The 18,626-nt window shown below is 34.5% G+C and overlaps 1 protein-coding gene across 3 annotated transcripts in view; it reads left to right on the top strand.

The window, feature by feature from the left end:
• Positions 1-204: 204 nt before the first annotated feature.
• The window catches only part of DMXL2 (Dmx like 2), a 40,837-nt gene continuing 22,415 nt past the window's right edge, over positions 205-18,626 (top strand). For 2 of the 3 annotated variants that reach the window (XM_010162196.2, XM_010162195.2), the window contains exons 1-15: positions 205-267; positions 2,424-2,602; positions 3,314-3,497; positions 4,478-4,652; positions 5,457-5,687; positions 6,778-7,055; positions 7,286-7,982; positions 9,423-9,544; positions 10,628-10,717; positions 12,026-12,143; positions 12,901-13,020; positions 13,478-13,705; positions 14,403-16,082; positions 16,389-16,499; positions 17,261-17,430. In XM_010162196.2, coding sequence (XP_010160498.1) covers positions 223-267; positions 2,424-2,602; positions 3,314-3,497; positions 4,478-4,652; positions 5,457-5,687; positions 6,778-7,055; positions 7,286-7,982; positions 9,423-9,544; positions 10,628-10,717; positions 12,026-12,143; positions 12,901-13,020; positions 13,478-13,705; positions 14,403-16,082; positions 16,389-16,499; positions 17,261-17,430 — 4,428 coding nt within the window. In that variant the 5' untranslated portion in view covers positions 205-222. The remainder of the gene's footprint in view (positions 268-2,423; positions 2,603-3,313; positions 3,498-4,477; positions 4,653-5,456; positions 5,688-6,777; positions 7,056-7,285; positions 7,983-9,422; positions 9,545-10,627; positions 10,718-12,025; positions 12,144-12,900; positions 13,021-13,477; positions 13,706-14,402; positions 16,083-16,388; positions 16,500-17,260; positions 17,431-18,626) is intronic. The other variant, XM_010162197.2, reaches the window with a different exon arrangement.

Genomic DNA, 18,626 nt, shown 5'->3' with positions numbered 1-18,626 from the left:
ATATTTTGTTTTACTGTAGCAAATACTTTTTTACACTTCTGCTATTTCTAAAGTATGCTTAAAGCAACAACTATAAAATACTAATATATTTCATTTAAATAATGAACAGTCATACTTAACCAACTGAATACATATGGAATAATACCATAGACTAAACAGACTTCACTTACAACTTAAAACTTCATTCTTGTGTTCTTTAGGACTGCAGTATCCATACATTTGATGTCATGGTCTCCTGATGGTGAATACTTTGCAACAGCTGGGAAGGTAAGGACAAAAAAAAAGAATAATTAAAGAAATGTTTGCAATGTTTTGCTTTTGTTTGACAGAAGTAAATAAGTAATATAGAATTGTCCTGGACCATATACTCTATTGTAGTCAGAGCTAAGTTAAATTATCATCTTATGTGTAATGCTGTATTTTTGTGTAGTTCCATGAATTTCAGCAGCAAGAAATTGGATTTAGCTATGTACTCTTACTGAATACTTATGAATCAACCTGGAAATACAGTGACAGTGATACAGAATGTATATGTGTATACAGTGGTTAAAACAGGATGAACTTTCAGATATGCATAAAGATATTTTTCTACTTCTGTTGGAAAAAGGAAGATCAATATTAGGTCATTTTGGTAGAACACATACACATTTAAACTGGTATAATATGCATATCTCAGTAGACAAATTAGAAAATATTTTCTATTTAGTGAATTCTGGATTCAATTATGAGTTTTTAACTTCTATTTCAGTTTGGTATATTTTTTTGTCAAATTTTGTCAAAGGTTCAATAGTTTGTCAAAACAAACTATTCAAGCTAAGTTTTTAATTAATAATTCTCTTTAATGTCACCCTCTCATCTGAGTGATTCTCTTTGATTTTCAAGTCTGGATAGGTAAGCATTTATTGCTTGCACTTAATATTGGTTGAACAATGAGATGAATTTTAGGAACCTTTGTTTTCTTACACTTACTAAAAAGGACAACTGAATCATGAGCTACATTGTTTTATGACTAAAAATGTACTTAAACACCTTAATAAAGACTACATTTAGAATCATTGTGGTTAGAAAATTATAAAAATATTTGCTTCATTCCATATTTCTATTTCCCATGAATATACTTCTGTATAGCTAAGAATTTGACTAAGTAGATGAGGCAGATGGTTCCAGAAGTAATTTTCTGTCTGTAGGACAGCTCTATATTAGTTGTTTCATGAGATACACAGCTTTGATCATAATTCTTAACAGGGCTGCCTGTCAGACTTCCTTCTTGCAGAATCTGTGGTCAGATACTGTACTTTTTGATGCTTGTCAGGAAATACTATCTTTTGTCTGCACTCTGAGGTTTGTAATTTATTCTTTTCTTTACTTTATTCTGTATCTCCACTCCAGCAGCAAGTCCTGAAATCCCTGGATGTGGCATCCAGCTGTCTACAGTGTACTATTGTCATAGTAGTAATGTTGTCCTTAGCTCACATCAGTATAGTCATACTCCAGTCTCACTTCTCAGCATTTGTATGAGTGCTGTGTCAGTGTTTCATTTTTGTTTCAATTAATTATCATAGAATCATAGAATAGATTGGGTTGGAAAAGACCTCCAAGATCATCAAGTCCAACCCCTGATCCAACTCCAATTACTATATCATGGCACTAAGGGCCACTTCCAATCTCTTTTTAAAAACCTCCAGGGATGGTGAATCCACCACCTCTCTGGGCAGGCCGTTCCAGTGCCTGATTACCCTTTCTGTAAAGAATTTCTTCCTAACATCTAACCTAAACCTCCCCTGGCAGAGCTTGAGCCCATGCCCCCTTGTCCCTTACGTCAGCAGCACCCAACCATTCAAACCAGTAAGGTAGCATAGGTTGTGCTGGTGGAGGGGAAGGCTGTAATATGCATCTACTCCTCTGTTTTGTGCCTGTGCTCAGTAGGTACAGTGCTTTCCCTGAAAGTCAGGCTTCCCGTGCATGGGAACCAACAGGGACTTACAGCATGAATTGTCTCAGTGGAGAGACTGACTGTTAATGAGCTTAATATTGTAGTGTAAGTGGCAGCCTATTACTGGCTTCTGGCTTTGCAGGGAAATGGCTATGGGGTTTAAGCATGCACACATGCTATGCAGAAAATGTATAGAGAGCCAAGAGGAAAGTAGAGGGCCAACTGAACTGGAAGAAAAATTCCTTATGGGAGTGGAGTGTTGTCAGCAGAATATTTCTTCAGTCCTTTCACTCATTCCAGGATGATCATCAATGAAATAAGTGGTCTCAGAAATGGGTTGTCTGAAAACCTGCAAATAGTTCTGGGCCACAGATGAAGTTTTTATGAAAGATACCAAAACAGCAGTTTCCTTATTGTTTGTGATTTACTTTTTGCATTACTATTTTTAATTATAGCTAGCTAACCCCATGGTTTTTATTGCTTTACCTAGGATGACTGCCTCTTAAAGGTTTGGTATCCTATGACTGGTTGGAAGTCATCTCTTCTGCCTCAAGAGAATGAAGAAAAGAAAAAATGCTCAGGGATTGTCCACTTCTCATTTGTTTATTTGGCGCATCCTCGAGCAGTGACAGGATTTTCGTGGCGTAACATGAGCAAGTACATGCCCAGGTTTGAAAATTTTCTTTTTTAAAAAAAACAAGCCTTTGACCAAGTATTTTCTAACACTCTGCCTAAAGTTTGGCCATCAAGAATGTGGTTAGATTTCTCTGCTTATACTTTCAAGAAATAAAACATATCAACATCTTCCCATAAGCTTCTGCATTACCTAGTACAATAGTGATAGTCATGTTAACAGATGAGATTTATTCTAAAATATGGTCTAAACTTCAGTGCCTTCTCAAGTTATGCCAGGAAGCACGGATGTAAAGCTTTGTCTTCACCAAATGGTGCTATGACACTGGAAACAAAATATTTGTTTAAATTATTAGCATTTAGTAAGCTATTATCTACACCTTGTTGTATATACTGGTGTTTAATTAGTTGTTCAATTTCACTTTTCATTGTTTAGTAAAATTTATGTATTCTTCACATAGTCCAGCAAGTCAGATAATTTAGGCATTTTCATAATTGCAGTTTTATAATAACTTTTGCATTTATCAAGTAATAGCCATTCTATATTCACTTGCACTTTTGCCAATAACCTGTGGGTTTATCAGCATGCCAGAAATCCCTGCTGATATAAAACCTTTGGTTAGGGGAGAGGCAGAAATTTGGATGAAACAGTAACTACTACATATTTGTATACTCCCCTAATTTCTGCAGTGTCCATATAGCTAATCTAATGACATTGGGTAGTAACCTTGATACGTCTATTGTTAGGGGTTTGGTCTGTAATGTGTTACTCACATCATGTCTTGATGGCATCTGTCGGCTGTGGGCAGAGACGTTGTTACCAGAAGATACTCTTCTCGGTGAGCAGATCTGTGAAACTAGCACTTCCAGCATTAGCAGTACCATCTCTCAATCTGGAAAGCAAAAGGACAAAATACAGCATGCACTAGAGGTACAAATAAATACTTATTTTGTCAATTTTTTATTTCAAGTTTCTTAAATATTTAGAGGATGTAGAGCTCTTAAGATTATCCAGTTTTTATAAGCATAACAGAATAGTCTGAATTATTTCATATCAGTTTTTGAAGTCTATTACTAAACACTGAAGAAGTCAGAGATTTTGCAGCTCTGCACCCAAGCTCCACATTCTTAAAATTCAATCTACTATTTCTATAGCTAACTAATAGTGTTATTAAGATACAATGTTTAATATGGAATAGTAAGTGGTGCTTTCATTTGATTAGGTCTAAAAGTCTGTAATTATAAAAACAGTGGAAACAGTAAATAAACTCTTTTAATTTTTCTGATTTAATAATCTTTCCAAAAGGTGGTATTATGGGACTCTAAATTTCAGTGGCAGTCATATCATCTATTAAGTTTACAGTAAGAGAAAACCTATCAATATAATAACAAGAAAACAAAACACAAAAAAACAATCACCCCACCACTCATTTGCTGACTATTCTAATCAGACCAAGTTTTTACTTCTTACCTATCATGACCATCAACAAATAGAGAGTTGAACCAAGTATGTACTGGGCTGTTGAATCAGTTGTGCCCTCCAGGTGCTTTCAGCAATTTTCAGTTACACAAAAATAATTCATTATAAAATTGTATTGCAAAGTTTACTGCTTTTAGATTGTTATATTCTTGTTTATGAATGTTACACAAAGTAGTGTGTATTTTTGTTTTGTTATTGGAGCAGATATTAAAGGAACTTTCAGAAGACTGTTAGAAGAGCATTGCCTTTGGCCAGAATTGATGCAAATAAGTTATTAATCTCTGTTGAAATCTATTTAAAATAATCCTTTTGAAATTAGTCTTCACTTCTTAAGTAGAATTAAGTTAAACAGCTTTAGGCTTTTTATAAAGTGTGAATTTTTACCTTACAATTTTTTAGTATTTTTTAATTATTTTTTTTAACTGTGCCAGACAATTCACCATTTGAAAAATATGAGAAAAGGACAAAGGAGATCTTCAGTTCTTGTTACCCACACAGACGTATTGCCAGATCAACAGGGTATTCATGAAGTTCAGCGTCACATTTCACATCACGCAAATGCACTTGGTCACTTCCATATAGCAGCAAGCATCAACCCTAACACAGGTGAAATACAACCGTTTAATAAACTGTAATAATATATTTGCACAAAACAAAAAAATCAAGGGGGCTCAGATGCACATTCTTTGCTTTGCCTAATTGAATACAGGGAATTTGTAGAAGACTGTTATTCATAAGACTGTTATTTCATAAGTCTGCTACTTGGCATAGAGTTTTGTAAGACAAATGAGGCTGAATTTATTCTGAATACCTCCAGCATTTTTAAAAGCCAATTAAATTCATTTTTGCACATCAGAAAGCAAAAGAAACCTAAATTTCAGTTCTGCATGGCATTTGTTGGGTTTTGGGAGGCAGTGGTGTATGTTGAATAGAGTATTGGCATCCTACAGAATATATAGTGAATGAAAAAAGCTGTACCAGATTTTTTGGCAGGAAACCAGCTGCTTTTTATAGAATAATGCAGAATATTTTAAATGAGGAAAAGATTAAAGAGCAATCATATGCCTTACCTAAAATCTGTACGTGAAATGACATCACTGCAACGAATGAAATTGAGCAATTAGACCTGTTGAATATAACTTACCATTCACATAAGAATCAATTTTCATGTAAATTTATTGATGTTAAAATATTTTTACTTTTTTAATTACAATTGCCTGTAGAAACGTGATCCGCATCTTACCTTTTCAAATCTTACAGGCACAAATTATGTTCTACCTAAAATAAGTTAAATGTCTTAATAAGGAAGTCTATACATATATGTGTTTGTGTGTGTGTATATATATATATATATATAAAATATGAGCAGTTTAATATGTAACTTTTTTATTTGTTTAAAAATGTCCACAGATATTCCATCAGTCTTGGCTGGATCAGCTTTTAATATAGATGAAGGAAATGGAGGCTTCGTTGTTCACTGGTTGAATAATAAAGAATTCAATTTTACATCCTCTATTGAAGTATTTATGCAGCATCTAAGAAAAATTTCTGAACACCAACTAGAACAAGATTTTGATGTTGAGGTTGAAGAGGAAGAAATGGAGGAAAAAGAGAGAGGTTTACATATGAAATTAGATCATGGTTAGTAATATTGAGATCTGTAGCACAAGAATTATTTTGAAGCACATTAATGCAATAATTAATGCAATAATGCAATTATTTAGCACAAGAATTATAAGTGCTAACATTTTATCACTAATAAAAAATAATTAAAGGTTTAAAGCTGAAATTTTGGCTGCTGTAATTGTAGGCATGAAAGATTCAATGATGTACTCTGTGTTGGAATGCAATAGCGATACACATAGTGAGAAAGGAAGGTAGCTTTTGTCCTTTTGTTTCCATTTTGGATATACTCCACTGAGCTATGAAATTATGACTAAGACCTGCTGTCTATTTACTTTACGATTGGCTTGTCAGTAATGACATCCCAATTTATTGCAAGCTTTAAGGAGGGTTGGACATAGCTCAATTTTAATGCAACTGCACTGTTTCCAGTACATCTTAAACCTTAGATCACCCAATGATCCCAACTGTAGCTGTTCACAAAGGAATGGAGAGATAGATTTTGAAATTAATGATGGAAAACATCCTACCAGAAATACTTTGCAATGCTGTGGAAGGGTCACTTGGACAGAAAGGATGTGTAAAAATAAAAATCTGTCTTCAGAAACCAGTAAGAGCAGTTAATGACAGTAAACTGACAATACATTGTGTCGTATATTTAGGTTCTTGTAATGTAGATTACCAGTGCAGTAGTTAAGTATGTGATAATTCTGAACGTGCAATACATACTACTTCATCAATGATCACATACCATATATTTCATTATTTCCTTCTAAATACAAAAATCTTCCACATTAATTTGGAACCAGCATTCATATAAAATGTGTGATTTTATATAGCTAACCAGAATGAGCTTAGGCAGGGCATTACTCTTAAGTATCTGGATTTTTATGGTTATATTTATTATTACTTGTATTGCATAGTTTGGAGCAATAGTCAACATCATATTTTTGTACAGACAGACCAAAGAAAGATATTTCTACTCTCAATTTATATGAATGTTTTCATCAGATAGTACTGTTAGCAGATTAATACATATTATGTTGTTTTGAATAGAAACGGATAGGGAAACCTTTGCAATTAATGAAATGGCACATTTCTGTTGCAGACTTGTCTACAGATAGAGAATCAGAGACAGGGACTGGTACAGGCTCTTCAGAACATGAAGATGGAGAAAGAGAGGGAAGCCCCAAAACATCTCTTCTAGCAGGTCCACGCATGCCTCTTCCAACAGTTTTGTTAGATCGGAAAATTGAATTGCTCCTAACTGAATGGAACAGAAATCCAGATATGCTTTTTACTATTCATCCTATTGATGGTACCTTTCTGGTGTGGCATGTGAAATATTTAGATGAATACACTCCAGGCATCTTTCGACAAGTTCAGGTATTGCATATTTGAAATTGTTTTATTATTTATTACCTTAATCAACAATCATTGTGTCTTTTCTTTTCTATCTAAACATCAGTGTGAATTTAATTTGAAGCATTTCCTGTGAAATAGTTAATACTTATTCATAGTTAAGCTGGGTTGTTATATTCTAATTTTTTTTTTTTTTTTATTTTAGCTGGGTTTTTTTTTTTTAATTTTTTTTTTTTTTTTTTTTTTTTTTTTAGGTTTCGTTTTCTTCTAGGATTCCTGTTGCATTTCCATCAGGAGACGCTAGTTCCCTTAGCAAAAATATTATGATGTATGCTTCCCCTGTCTTTGTAAAAGATAACAGTAATGCAGTACATCAGAAGACAATGGACTTCCCAGATAAGACTCTAGCAAATAAAGGACCAAGCTTTGCCCAAGACAGTGCAAATGTGAATATAATTTCTCCCGTTGTAATGATGATTTCCAAACATATAGATGGCTCTCTAAACCAGTGGGCAGTTACTTTTGCTGATAAATCAGCTTTCACTACTGTGCTAACTGTATCACATAAATTTAGGTACTGTGGTCACCGTTTTCATCTCAATGATCTAGCTTGCCATTCTGTTTTACCATTACTGCTAACATCTTCTCATCATAATGCTCTATTAACTCCTGAATCAGACAGTTCCTGGGACTCTGACAAGATAAACAGAATAATGGATCCTGTTAAACATGTGAAAGGTTCTCCTAGGCAGCAACTTAAAAATGCAGCAACCCGTACATTCCATGACCCAAATGCAATCTATAGTGAGCTGATTCTGTGGCGTGTAGACCCTATAGGACCTTTGTCCTATACTGGAGGAGTATCTGAATTGGCTCGAATTAACTCTCTTCATACCTCCGCTTTCTCTAATGTAGCCTGGCTTCCAACGCTTATTCCCAGCTATTGCCTTGGTGAGTATAATTAGCATGTTTCCGTATAGAGTTAACACTGAGAGTCACAGAATTAATTTGTTAAAATAAATTACTTTTGTATTTGACGTTTTTGGGGTTTTTTTTTCAGCAATTCCATTGTATTATGCACATTAGGCATTTTTATTTAATTTGAGGCTAAGCTACTCCAAAATATTTCATCTGGTCTGTAGTTACTGTGCATCAGCTCACATTCAGTAACTTCTTTGTGTGAGTAAGCAATCATCACTCACAGAAAAACAAGACAATCCCTTTCTTCAGTCCTTTGGGTAGCTTCACTGAGTGTTCTCTGCCTTGACATGGTATTTAATACTTTTTAATAATTAAATAAAAATTTAATAATGCAGATGTTCTGATGACTTGGTTGTTGGCCACATACAGTTGCAGGAGGCAGTGGGTTGAACAGCACTCGTATTTGGACTACTTTAATGTCTGAATTAGTGCAAAAGATTTTCAGCCAAAATTTACAAGCTCTCTTAACTCTACTTAAAAGATCCTGAAACAATAGTGAAATTCATCAGGCCATTAGTGTTTTACAAAAGCCCACTGAGAACACAAAATATTTTTAAAGAAATAGACTACATTAACTTTACAGAGCTGCAAACAATACTTTTTCAGAGGTCTAGCTTTAAATTTAAAATAAAATAAATCCATTTTCTCTGCTCACATAGCAACGTTCTGTGCTGTCTGAATCCCACAAAGTCTTCTAAACACAAATAACTAGCTGCTTCCTTCTTATAATGTAAGAGGAAAACTATCAGAATAGAAAACCGTGTGTCAAGCCTTTTCTATATAGTGTAGAGAAGCAAAAAAGACAGTCTGTTACAGTTTTACATATATTATGTATGATTGCAGATATATTTCTCCCTCCACTTTTATATCTGCACTTTTAAGTGGAGGGTAGAAGGGAATATTCATAGAGGTTAGTTTTATACAAAGAGCCTATAGACAGTAAACAAGGAAAAAAGCTATAGCTTATATAGCTTTTCTGAACAGTTTACCTTAGAATCCTACTCTAAATTGTCGCTAACAACCTAGGGAATCTAGAGTTAGCCTTTCTGAGCACATCCTTAGAGGTGACAATAAAGAGAATATAACCATTTTAAGGAATGGCAGCATTCCCTTAGCTGTACTACATGCTGGTTTTTGAATGTGTGAATGATGTTTGTAAATATGTATGAATTCTGCTTAGATTATTCAACTTTTATGAGGAGTTTCAGTTACATAAATGAATAGGAAGGGTGTTATTTCATAGTTCAAATAGTGGTGTTTTAATGCACACATTTGCTTAGGTTTTTTGCTTCAGTGCCTTATGAAAATTGTATTAGAAACACATTCAGATATTGTGAAGTGGATTGTAATAGATGCCATTTGACTGACATTTTTTTTCTTTAACACTGAAATGTTTGTGTTTTCTCTTAGGTACATACTGCAACTCTGCTAGTGCTTGCTTTGTTGCATCTGATGGCAAAAACCTAAGACTCTATCAAGCCGTTGTAGATGCACGAAAACTTCTAGATGAATTATCTGACCCTGAATCATCTGTAAGTTTTATGTTGCAATGGTTTGAAAGTATGAAACTAATTAAGGTAACTTTTTTCCTCTCCAGTGGTTTGTCTTTAGTCAGTTCTGTATAATATTTGTACCATTCCATGTATAGGACATTATGCATTATACCTTGCACAATTACATGTTTTGCAGCTGTCTGTAAACATTAGCAGACAGAAATGCAGCTATTACTATTAAAAGTGGCTGGACTGAAACAAAATTTCCCTTACAAGTTTCCTCAACCTGTAGCAGGTGGTGAAAGGAAAAATAGGATTTCTTTCTTTGCTTTCTCAAAAGATGGGAGTCAAGAGCAAGTGGGAAGGTGAAGACAGAAGAGCAAAATTAGGTGTGTCTACCGAAGTTACATATATATATGAGGAAGGGCAGAGATGGTGGGATAGGAGGGAATCAAGGCATGTTGTTGCTAAGGGTAATATTAGCTCTTATTTTTTCCTGTAAAAAGCAATTTTTTAATCCTTTTTTATCTTTCGTTTCTGTGACTTTAAGCAAAATAAAGCCTGACCTTGCACTGTTATTGTATAAAGAAGCTCATTTTTCCTTTTTTTCCATTCTCCAGCTTATTTTATAAGCTATCTGTGATTCTGTGATCCTGCAAGATAGAGCCTGTCAGTATTCAGATCAGTCTGAGGAATCTGTTCTAGGAGCAGTGATTGTGAGCAGTCCAGCAAAAATCAATAGAGCATTCAGTTTTTATGCAAACTGTACTGATTTTTTTTTTTTTACATGTTGTGACAAAACCTGAAACTTTCAACAATAGTGAAACAGTGTATTTGAGCTTCTCACGGCATAGTTACTAAGTTGTGTTATGAAAGGATGAATTTTTAAATAAACAACATTTAGTTTCCATAAAAACTGGTGTGCTAGCCCCATGAATAGCTGCAGACTCACAACAGTGCAAATGTCTTGATAAATGCATTATACATCAATGCCAAAATGACAACACGCAGAAGTCTGTTACAGTTTATGCCAACAAGGAAAATTAAAGCATCAGTTTGTTATAATTTCCTTCTGTCTGAAGGAAAAAATATACTAACTGTTCTCATTTTGCTCTGTTTCAGAAACTTATTGGGGAAGTGTTTAATATTGTGAGCCAACAATCTACTGCTCGACCAGGATGCATTATTGAACTCGATGCAATAACTAACAAAGTAAATGGTTAATACTTTAAGGCTATCACATAAAGGTGTTTAATAGCTTTGTCTGTAAATTAACATAATCTGTTGAGAAGAAGTAAAAAAGACTAGACTACATTTCTCTATAGTGATAATAACTGCTAGGAGCTCAAAGCCCGTTGTTAGAATGTAACAATATTTTCTAAGCATAAATCTTGATTAAAACAAAACTTAACTAAAGACTGATTTACAAACCATCATAATTTAAAGGGAAACAAAATAACAATCCCCCCTAAACCCAAACAAACAAAAAGACAAACAACACTTAAAAAAACCACAAACCTGAAAACTAGACCTAACTATTACAAAATGTAGGAATCCTAGCCATGTATGACTTCAATTTTTTGTGGGTCTTTTAAGACAAATTTTTATCTGTTAACTAATACAACTATACATTTCAAATAATGAGAAGGTAGTATTATTACACCTTGTTCTTACTCACAAGTATTTTGATCGTGTGTGTTCCAGTGCTGTTTTCTGTTAGGAAGCAGCCTGTGAAAAAAGTGTGTTTTACCATTTCTTAATTTAGCCATCCAGATGTTTTTGACATACACAAAGAAATTATTTGTCAATAAATTTCCATATCTTTTAAGTGTTAATCATGTAGGATCTTCAATTTTAAGTTCAGGTTTACAAAATATTTTCCTAGAATTTTTATAGGTAAGCACAAGGAATACTCTCTTTCCGTGTTTCTCTGGAAAAAAGGGTGTGTTTTGCAACATGAGAACTTTGCCATCACTGTTTTTGGGGGGTGTATTTTCCTTGCCTGCAGGAAAGGATTTCACCTGCCAGCAGCCTCCTTTGTAGAGCGGTGGAGGTATTGCAAAGAAATCTGTTGCTGTCAGGAAGGACAGCTGTTGAGATACACAAGAGAAGGAAAATCTGCAATTCTTTCCCTTTTTCAGATTTCTCAAGCAATTCACTGTAGACATGTCCTCCCACTGAAGAGGGATAAAAGATGAAGAATTTTTGCCTCTGTCATTTATTCAATACCCAAAGAAATAAAAACCTATCAAAATACTAATTCTTCTGTCAATAACTATGGCAAAAACACTATTATAGAATTTGTCTAGCATGGTAGATCTTAGTGAAATTATTTGAATATACAAACAATAAACAATAGATTCTAGAATGTTTAGTTTTTCTGATGTGTTAAAATAATTTTTAACTTTATAAGAGAAAGTGATCCTCATCAGTAGCTGTGTTGCACAAAAGAGATAATTGCATTAGTACAAAATATTGCTTTTACTGTTCTGGAAGCATAACTATTGCTTAACATTTCAGTGTGGTTCCAACACACAATTGCTTCATGTCTTTCAAGAAGACTTCATTTTGGGATACAAACCGCATAAAGAAGTTGTGGAAGGAAAGGAAACAGAGATATTTTTTCAACCATCACAAGGTATAGCATAAAAATAACTAATATGAATGAAGTAGGCACCAAAAATGTTATTTAGAAATACTGAAATCCAGCTAGCATATGCTAGTTTCATTTTTAATGAGAATCTGTAGAATTCAGTAAAATGGCTGTTTCATATTGCTCATGTGAATTGTCGTTTACACAGTAATGGTATTAAACAAAGGCATTCTGATTTGCTTAGAGTGAAACATTTTAACTTGTCCAAATGACAAAATCCATTTTTCCAAATGCTCTATGTTATATATAAAAATGTTTACAAAATAGAAGTAAATTTTCTGCATCAATATGTAGTTCTAGGTGATAAGGTGAATATATCTGACTTCCAAGTTAATAGAATAGAAAGTAACTGGGGAATTTGGTAGCAGACTTAAAACTTTAAAAGTAAAAGGAAGAAAGCATGCAGGTGGAAAAGTCTTTGCAATCTAGCAAAATAGTTCAAACTGACTAGGAAGGCAAATATATCTAATAAATTAGATTTGCTACTAACACTCAGGTTGTCTGTAAGTCAGTCTCTATCTCTTTAGTTTCATAATTCTTCTGTAGATATGAGCAAACAAAATGTCAATTAAAAATATTATTAATGGTACTGCTTGAATATTTTGTTTTATAATCGAGCAATTTCTTCTAAAGAGGAAAATGGGTTTTTTAGTATCAGTAATTTTTAGAGACTCTTCTGTTATTGAAAATTATTTATATTGAACGTAAACTTAATGGTAGTGATAATATATTTAAATTACAGGGTATCGTCCACCACCTTTCTCAGAAAAGTTTTACCTAGTAGTAATTGAAAAAGATAGCAATGGCTGCTCTGTTCTTCAGATGTGGCATCTTCATCTCAAATCTGTGCAAGCCTGTTTAGGTGAGTGAATGATTGTAGTTTTCTTAGAGACAAACATTTATGTTGAACGATGTGAAAGAAAAATCTTGGTGGTTTACTTTAAAACACCTTTGTCAAGCAGAAGACTCAGTCAGGAATCTTTGGAATAACTTATCAATGCAATAGAAGCAGTAAGATTCCTTGCAAACATTGCTTGCATTCTATACTAATCACAATATAAAAATTGGTTGATAGGGTGATTAATGTAATTAAGCGTTGGATTCTTTACTTTTAAACTATCAGTATTTCAGAATGTTGAGTATCTTAAACAAATAGTCATAGCATGCAATAAAACTACCACAGCCTGCACACATCACATAATTATTTTCTGTGTAACTTAAGCACTGCTAAGAAAAATAAATCTGATTATAGGATATTCATGCCTTGTCCTTACTTATAAAGAACTTTTTTAACACTGTTGGCAATTTTTTGTATATAGCAAAACCAACTGAAGGTACATCATCAGAGAATAAGCTAAGTGTACCTGAGCAAAAAACTGTGGATTCTTCTCCAGATGTATCACCTGGCATAAGTCCCATTCCACGATCTTCATCAATTGCTAATCTTCAGACTGCTAGTAAACTCATTCTAAGCTCCAGTCTTGTGTATAGCCAACCTTTGGATCTTCCTGTTGGTGTGGAAGTAATAAGAGCAACTCCTTCAGCAGGTAAATTTAACATTTTTTTTCCATCCAGTTGGTCCACTAATTTACCTCCTAGTTTATAGGACTGCATCTCCTCAGCCTATCACATTTTGATTTACTGATACAGGAAATGCAGAACTAAAAAGACTTTCTCAAATCATTGTGTCCATCTCATGTTACCCTTTCATAAATGTATTGAGTCCCCACAGGAAAGCTGTTCCTAAAACTTACTGCTCTAATAGTTGGAAACTTAACTTCTAGTCTTAATTTATTAATGAAGAATTTATACCCACTTACTCACTTGCCTGCATTAACGTGTTGGGTATATAGTGGTTTTTCTGCCTGATGCACTTACCTCTTTATCTTTTTTCCTTCTCTCTTCAGTTTCATTTTGGTAGGTTGTATGAACTTAATCTTAACATCCTTAATTTCATCTGATTAAAGCTTTGTATTCCTCCCATTATTCTAACAATCCCCTGAATTAGTTCAGTTCTATCTTACCTTATCTGAATAGTGACCAGAGCTGCAGGTGATGAGTAATGTTCAAGCTGTAAGACTGTTATTGGTCTTAATACATTTCCCCTTACCCAACTCCAAATTAGAATAATAATACCAGATTGTAAAGTTCCCTATCAGTAGTTAGAAAGTGTTTTGTCTGCCTTATTCATATAGGCATTCTACTTTGTATTAATAAAAGTAAATATGTTTGTTCTAACTTCAGGTCACCTGAGTTCTTCATCAATATACCCAGTCTGCCTTGCACCTTATCTGATAGTAACATCATGTTCGGACAACAGAGTGCGGTTCTGGAGATGTACTGTAGAGACAGACCTAAACAGCAAAAATGAAGAAAGGGAAACATATCATTGGAGAAAATGGCCTTTAATGAATGATGAAGGAGAAGACAACAGCAGTACAGTGAGCATAGTAGGAAGGCCAGTTGCTGTTAGCTGTTCTTACACAGGACGTCTTGCAGTAGCATACAAACAACCCATACAGCATAATGGTTTTGTTTCCAAAGAATTTTCCATGCATGTTTGTATACTTGAATGTGAGTCTACAGGTGGATCAGAATGGGTTTTGGAACAGACAATTCATTTGGATGATTTAGTTAAGGTTGGAAGTGTACTTGATTCAAGGATCAGTGTAGATAGTAATTTATTTGTTTACAGTAAATCAGATGCTTTTTTGAATAAAGACAAATACTTGGTGCCCAATATCAAGCATTTGGTGCATTTGGACTGGGTTTCAAAAGAAGATGGTTCTCATATATTGACAGTTGGAGTTGGTGCCAACATCTTCATGTACGGAAGACTTTCTGGAATTGTAACAGATCAAACTAGCAGCAAAGAGGGAGTAGCTGTCATTACATTACCACTAGGTGGTAGCATAAAACAAGGTATAAAGTCAAAGTGGGTGTTGCTTAGATCAATTGATTTGGTATCATCTGTAGATGGCACTCCTTCACTGCCTGTTTCTCTGTCCTGGGTGAGAGATGGTATCCTGGTAGTGGGAATGGACTGTGAAATGCATGTTTATGCACAGTGGAAACATGCTGTAAAGTTTGGCGATGGAGAAAGTGATGTTTTTACTACTGAAGACTCAGCAACACAAGATCCACTCAAAACAAGCTTGATAGCAAAGAAGACTAGTGTAATTGATGGGGCAGGTATTGTGGATGATGTCTTTGGCACTCCAACTGTAATTCAGGATGGCGGCCTTTTTGAAGCTGCTCATGTTCTCTCACCTACTCTACCCCAGTATCATCCAACCCAGTTATTAGAACTTATGGATCTGGGTAAAGTTCGCCGAGCCAAAGCCATTCTATCACATTTAGTTAAATGTATTGCAGGAGAAGTTGCAATAGTTAAAGACACGGAAGCTGGAGAAGGAACTGGTCCTAAACGCCATCTTTCTCGCACTATTAGTGTAAGCGGTAGTACTGCAAAGGATACCATCACAGCTGGAAAAGATGGTACACGAGACTACACAGAGATAGACTCAATTCCCCCACTACCACTGTATGCGCTGCTTGCTGCAGATCAAGATGCCACTTACGTTTCTGAAGAAACTTCTAAAATACCTCAGGGCTCTGAAGATCATGCTAAGAGAAAAACAGAGGATCAGTACTCGGATCTGTTCCAAATTCAGCCTGTTACAACTGATGACTTTATTGATTTTGAGCCTGAAAAGAGAGAGAGTAAATCCAAAGTTATTAATCTGTCACAGTACGGTCCAACTTACTTTGGCCGAGAACACGCCAGTGTCCTTTCAAGCCACCTGATGCACTCAAGTCTGCCAGGCCTCACTCGACTGGAGCAGATGTTTCTTGTAGCTTTGGCAGACACTGTGGCCACGACAAGCACTGAACTAGATGAGAACAGAGATAAAAATTACTCAGGTTAGTAACTGACGTATTATTGAATTAACATTCTTGTACTTCTCAGCAAAGGTAAACTTAGTCCTTGGGTACTTTTGGGATTACAAAGCTGAAAGCTAGCATGAGTTATTCAGATTAGACACAGCAAGAGAGAAAAATACTTAAATATAAATCTCTGCTTATATTTCATACACGATAAATAACATATAGTTCAGGTTCTCAGCAAGTTTAGAAACATATATTCCTTACACACTGTATATGCTAAGTTGTATATATGCCTCTTGTTGTCAGCTGCATGTTCAAAAGTCAGTATTTTATATTTCACAGGAAGAGATACCTTAGATGAATGTGGCTTACGGTATTTGTTGGCTATGCGCTTGCACACCTGCCTTCTGACGTCACTCCCACCTCTGTATCGAGTCCAGTTGCTTCACCAAGGTAATTCTTAGTATTGCTTTCATTTGATCCACTTGAGCTGACAGGATCTGGTTATGTTTGATTTGTATTATGATACTTCAATTATCTGCATATTCATTTTAGATTATTCTATTAAGGCCCTTCTCTTGCAAAGGCTTAGTGTATGCTTCCCTACATGCACTATGAATAGCAAAAAATTATGGCTCTGGAACAGAAGAAAGCTTCTGCCCCATTTAGTTTGAGGCATGAATAAGTTCCCCAACCAGATAACATACAGATTGTATATATATTTCATTGTTTCTCCAGCAGAAATGAAGATACTGTTTTACATGAGCATGTCTTTATCTTACTTTAAAGATTATTTTATTATTTTCATCACAGCATGTTTTTTCCCTTGCTCGATCTGAGTAAATGCTGTTGTAAAATACAGGAAAGAAAAGCATTTACCACCTAAACAGCAGACAGAAAGGTTTCTGGCTCAGAATGGGTCTGCTCTGCGATAACAGAATACTTTTGCTTCAGTCTTTCACTGTATAACTGTAGTATATATATGAATAGGTTACTGGAAAAGAATGGAAGCACTGAGGAGAGGACATCCCTAGTGAGCAAAGAGACATTTCAGCTGTTCCTTTAGCAGCTCAACTTCCTTTTGAGGGAAACAGTCCCTTATCAGATCTACCTAATTCTTGGGTTGGAGATCCCACTTTGCATCTCTGACATATTCCATTTGCTTATTAACAAGTCTTAATCTTCTGAATTTTATTATCTTCATTATTGTATAGGCCTGTCTACTTGCCATTTTGCATGGGCTTTTCATTCTGAGGCTGAGGAGGAGTTGATCAATATGATTCCTGCTATCCAAAAAGGAGACCCACAGTGGTCTGAATTAAGAGCTATGGGTATTGGTTGGTGGGTCAGGAATATCAACACACTCCGAAGATGCATTGAGAAGGTACTTCTAATTGCTTACAAATGATAGTTACATGCTGTTAGGTAAGCTGCAACAGATAAGCACAGTGACATGTATATAGCAGATTCCTTTGTACTCCAGCCCAGCCAAGGAGACTGAGTAACTTTTTTTTTTTTCTATGCCAACTGATGTTGGCAGTCCTGGCTTACAAACTTTGTTATTCAATAGTAAAATATAATACAATTGATCTAGGAAAAAGCCATTTCTTAAGCACCTAATTTCTCCCCCCTCAACATGTTTTACAGTTTGTTAAAGATCATATTAAATACTCTATTTTAAGAAGAATCTTGTTTTCAGATATATGAGACAGTATATATCTATAGATATAACAGGGAAATATGCTTTGAGTTCAGTAGTGGGTTTTATTTAAGAAATAAATATATCTTGAAATACTAGTCAATAAAAACTATAGAAAGGGTCTTTTTACAAATTTTATATTTGTTATAATGGAGTACTATAGAACATAAAGGATCTGAACTGCAAATAAATATAGATTTTACTTTTCTGAAGAATTGCAAAATTACTGTTTTATAGAAATATGCACCTATATTACGTAAAAGCAAAATAATACCAAATCTCATTTGCATGCAGAGTTTTCTTGTGGGAGGGCTAATAATGGATAAAATGCAATATATTTTTGAGATAACATTTAGAACTGTTTCCCATAGGTACCATGAGATTTAAATCCTTACTTTAGTGCGAACTTTAGCTTTCTTGTAACTTGAAGTTGGATGCATTTGAGTAATTACTAACTTTTGCTTTCAATTACAACAAATAGTACAATCTCTGAAATATTATTTATTAGTTTACTAAATTTCCAAGTCATCTGGTGTAAAAATACATTTTAAAAAGTTACAGAATACTCATAGAATCCAGGAGCAAAACTTATTATCCTAGTACTCCAAATAAAATGCAATTACATCTCTGAGTCCTATGCAAAAACCAAACAGTGTTCATTAAAAAAACCACTTGTATTAGCTTAAGTTTATGTAAATAGTGGATTGCAAGAGGAATTTCACCTAATATGAGTTACTGTAATGCTTTTAAAGAATATATTTTTATTTGTACATTTGTAATGTCCCACTGTGGTTGAGAGGCGTCAATATCTGCAGTAGTGCTGTTTTTCTGACTCTTAAGAACTTTTACAGTGTAATGAAAGCTGTCACAAGTGAACAAAA

This window comes from Antrostomus carolinensis, unplaced genomic scaffold (assembly GCF_000700745.2).
Source record: "Antrostomus carolinensis isolate BGI_N321 unplaced genomic scaffold, ASM70074v2 scaffold11122, whole genome shotgun sequence".
Lineage (NCBI taxonomy): Eukaryota > Metazoa > Chordata > Aves > Caprimulgiformes > Caprimulgidae > Antrostomus > Antrostomus carolinensis.
The sequence above is the reverse complement of the archived record's forward strand: the minus strand, read 5'-3'. Positions and strand labels throughout refer to the sequence as shown.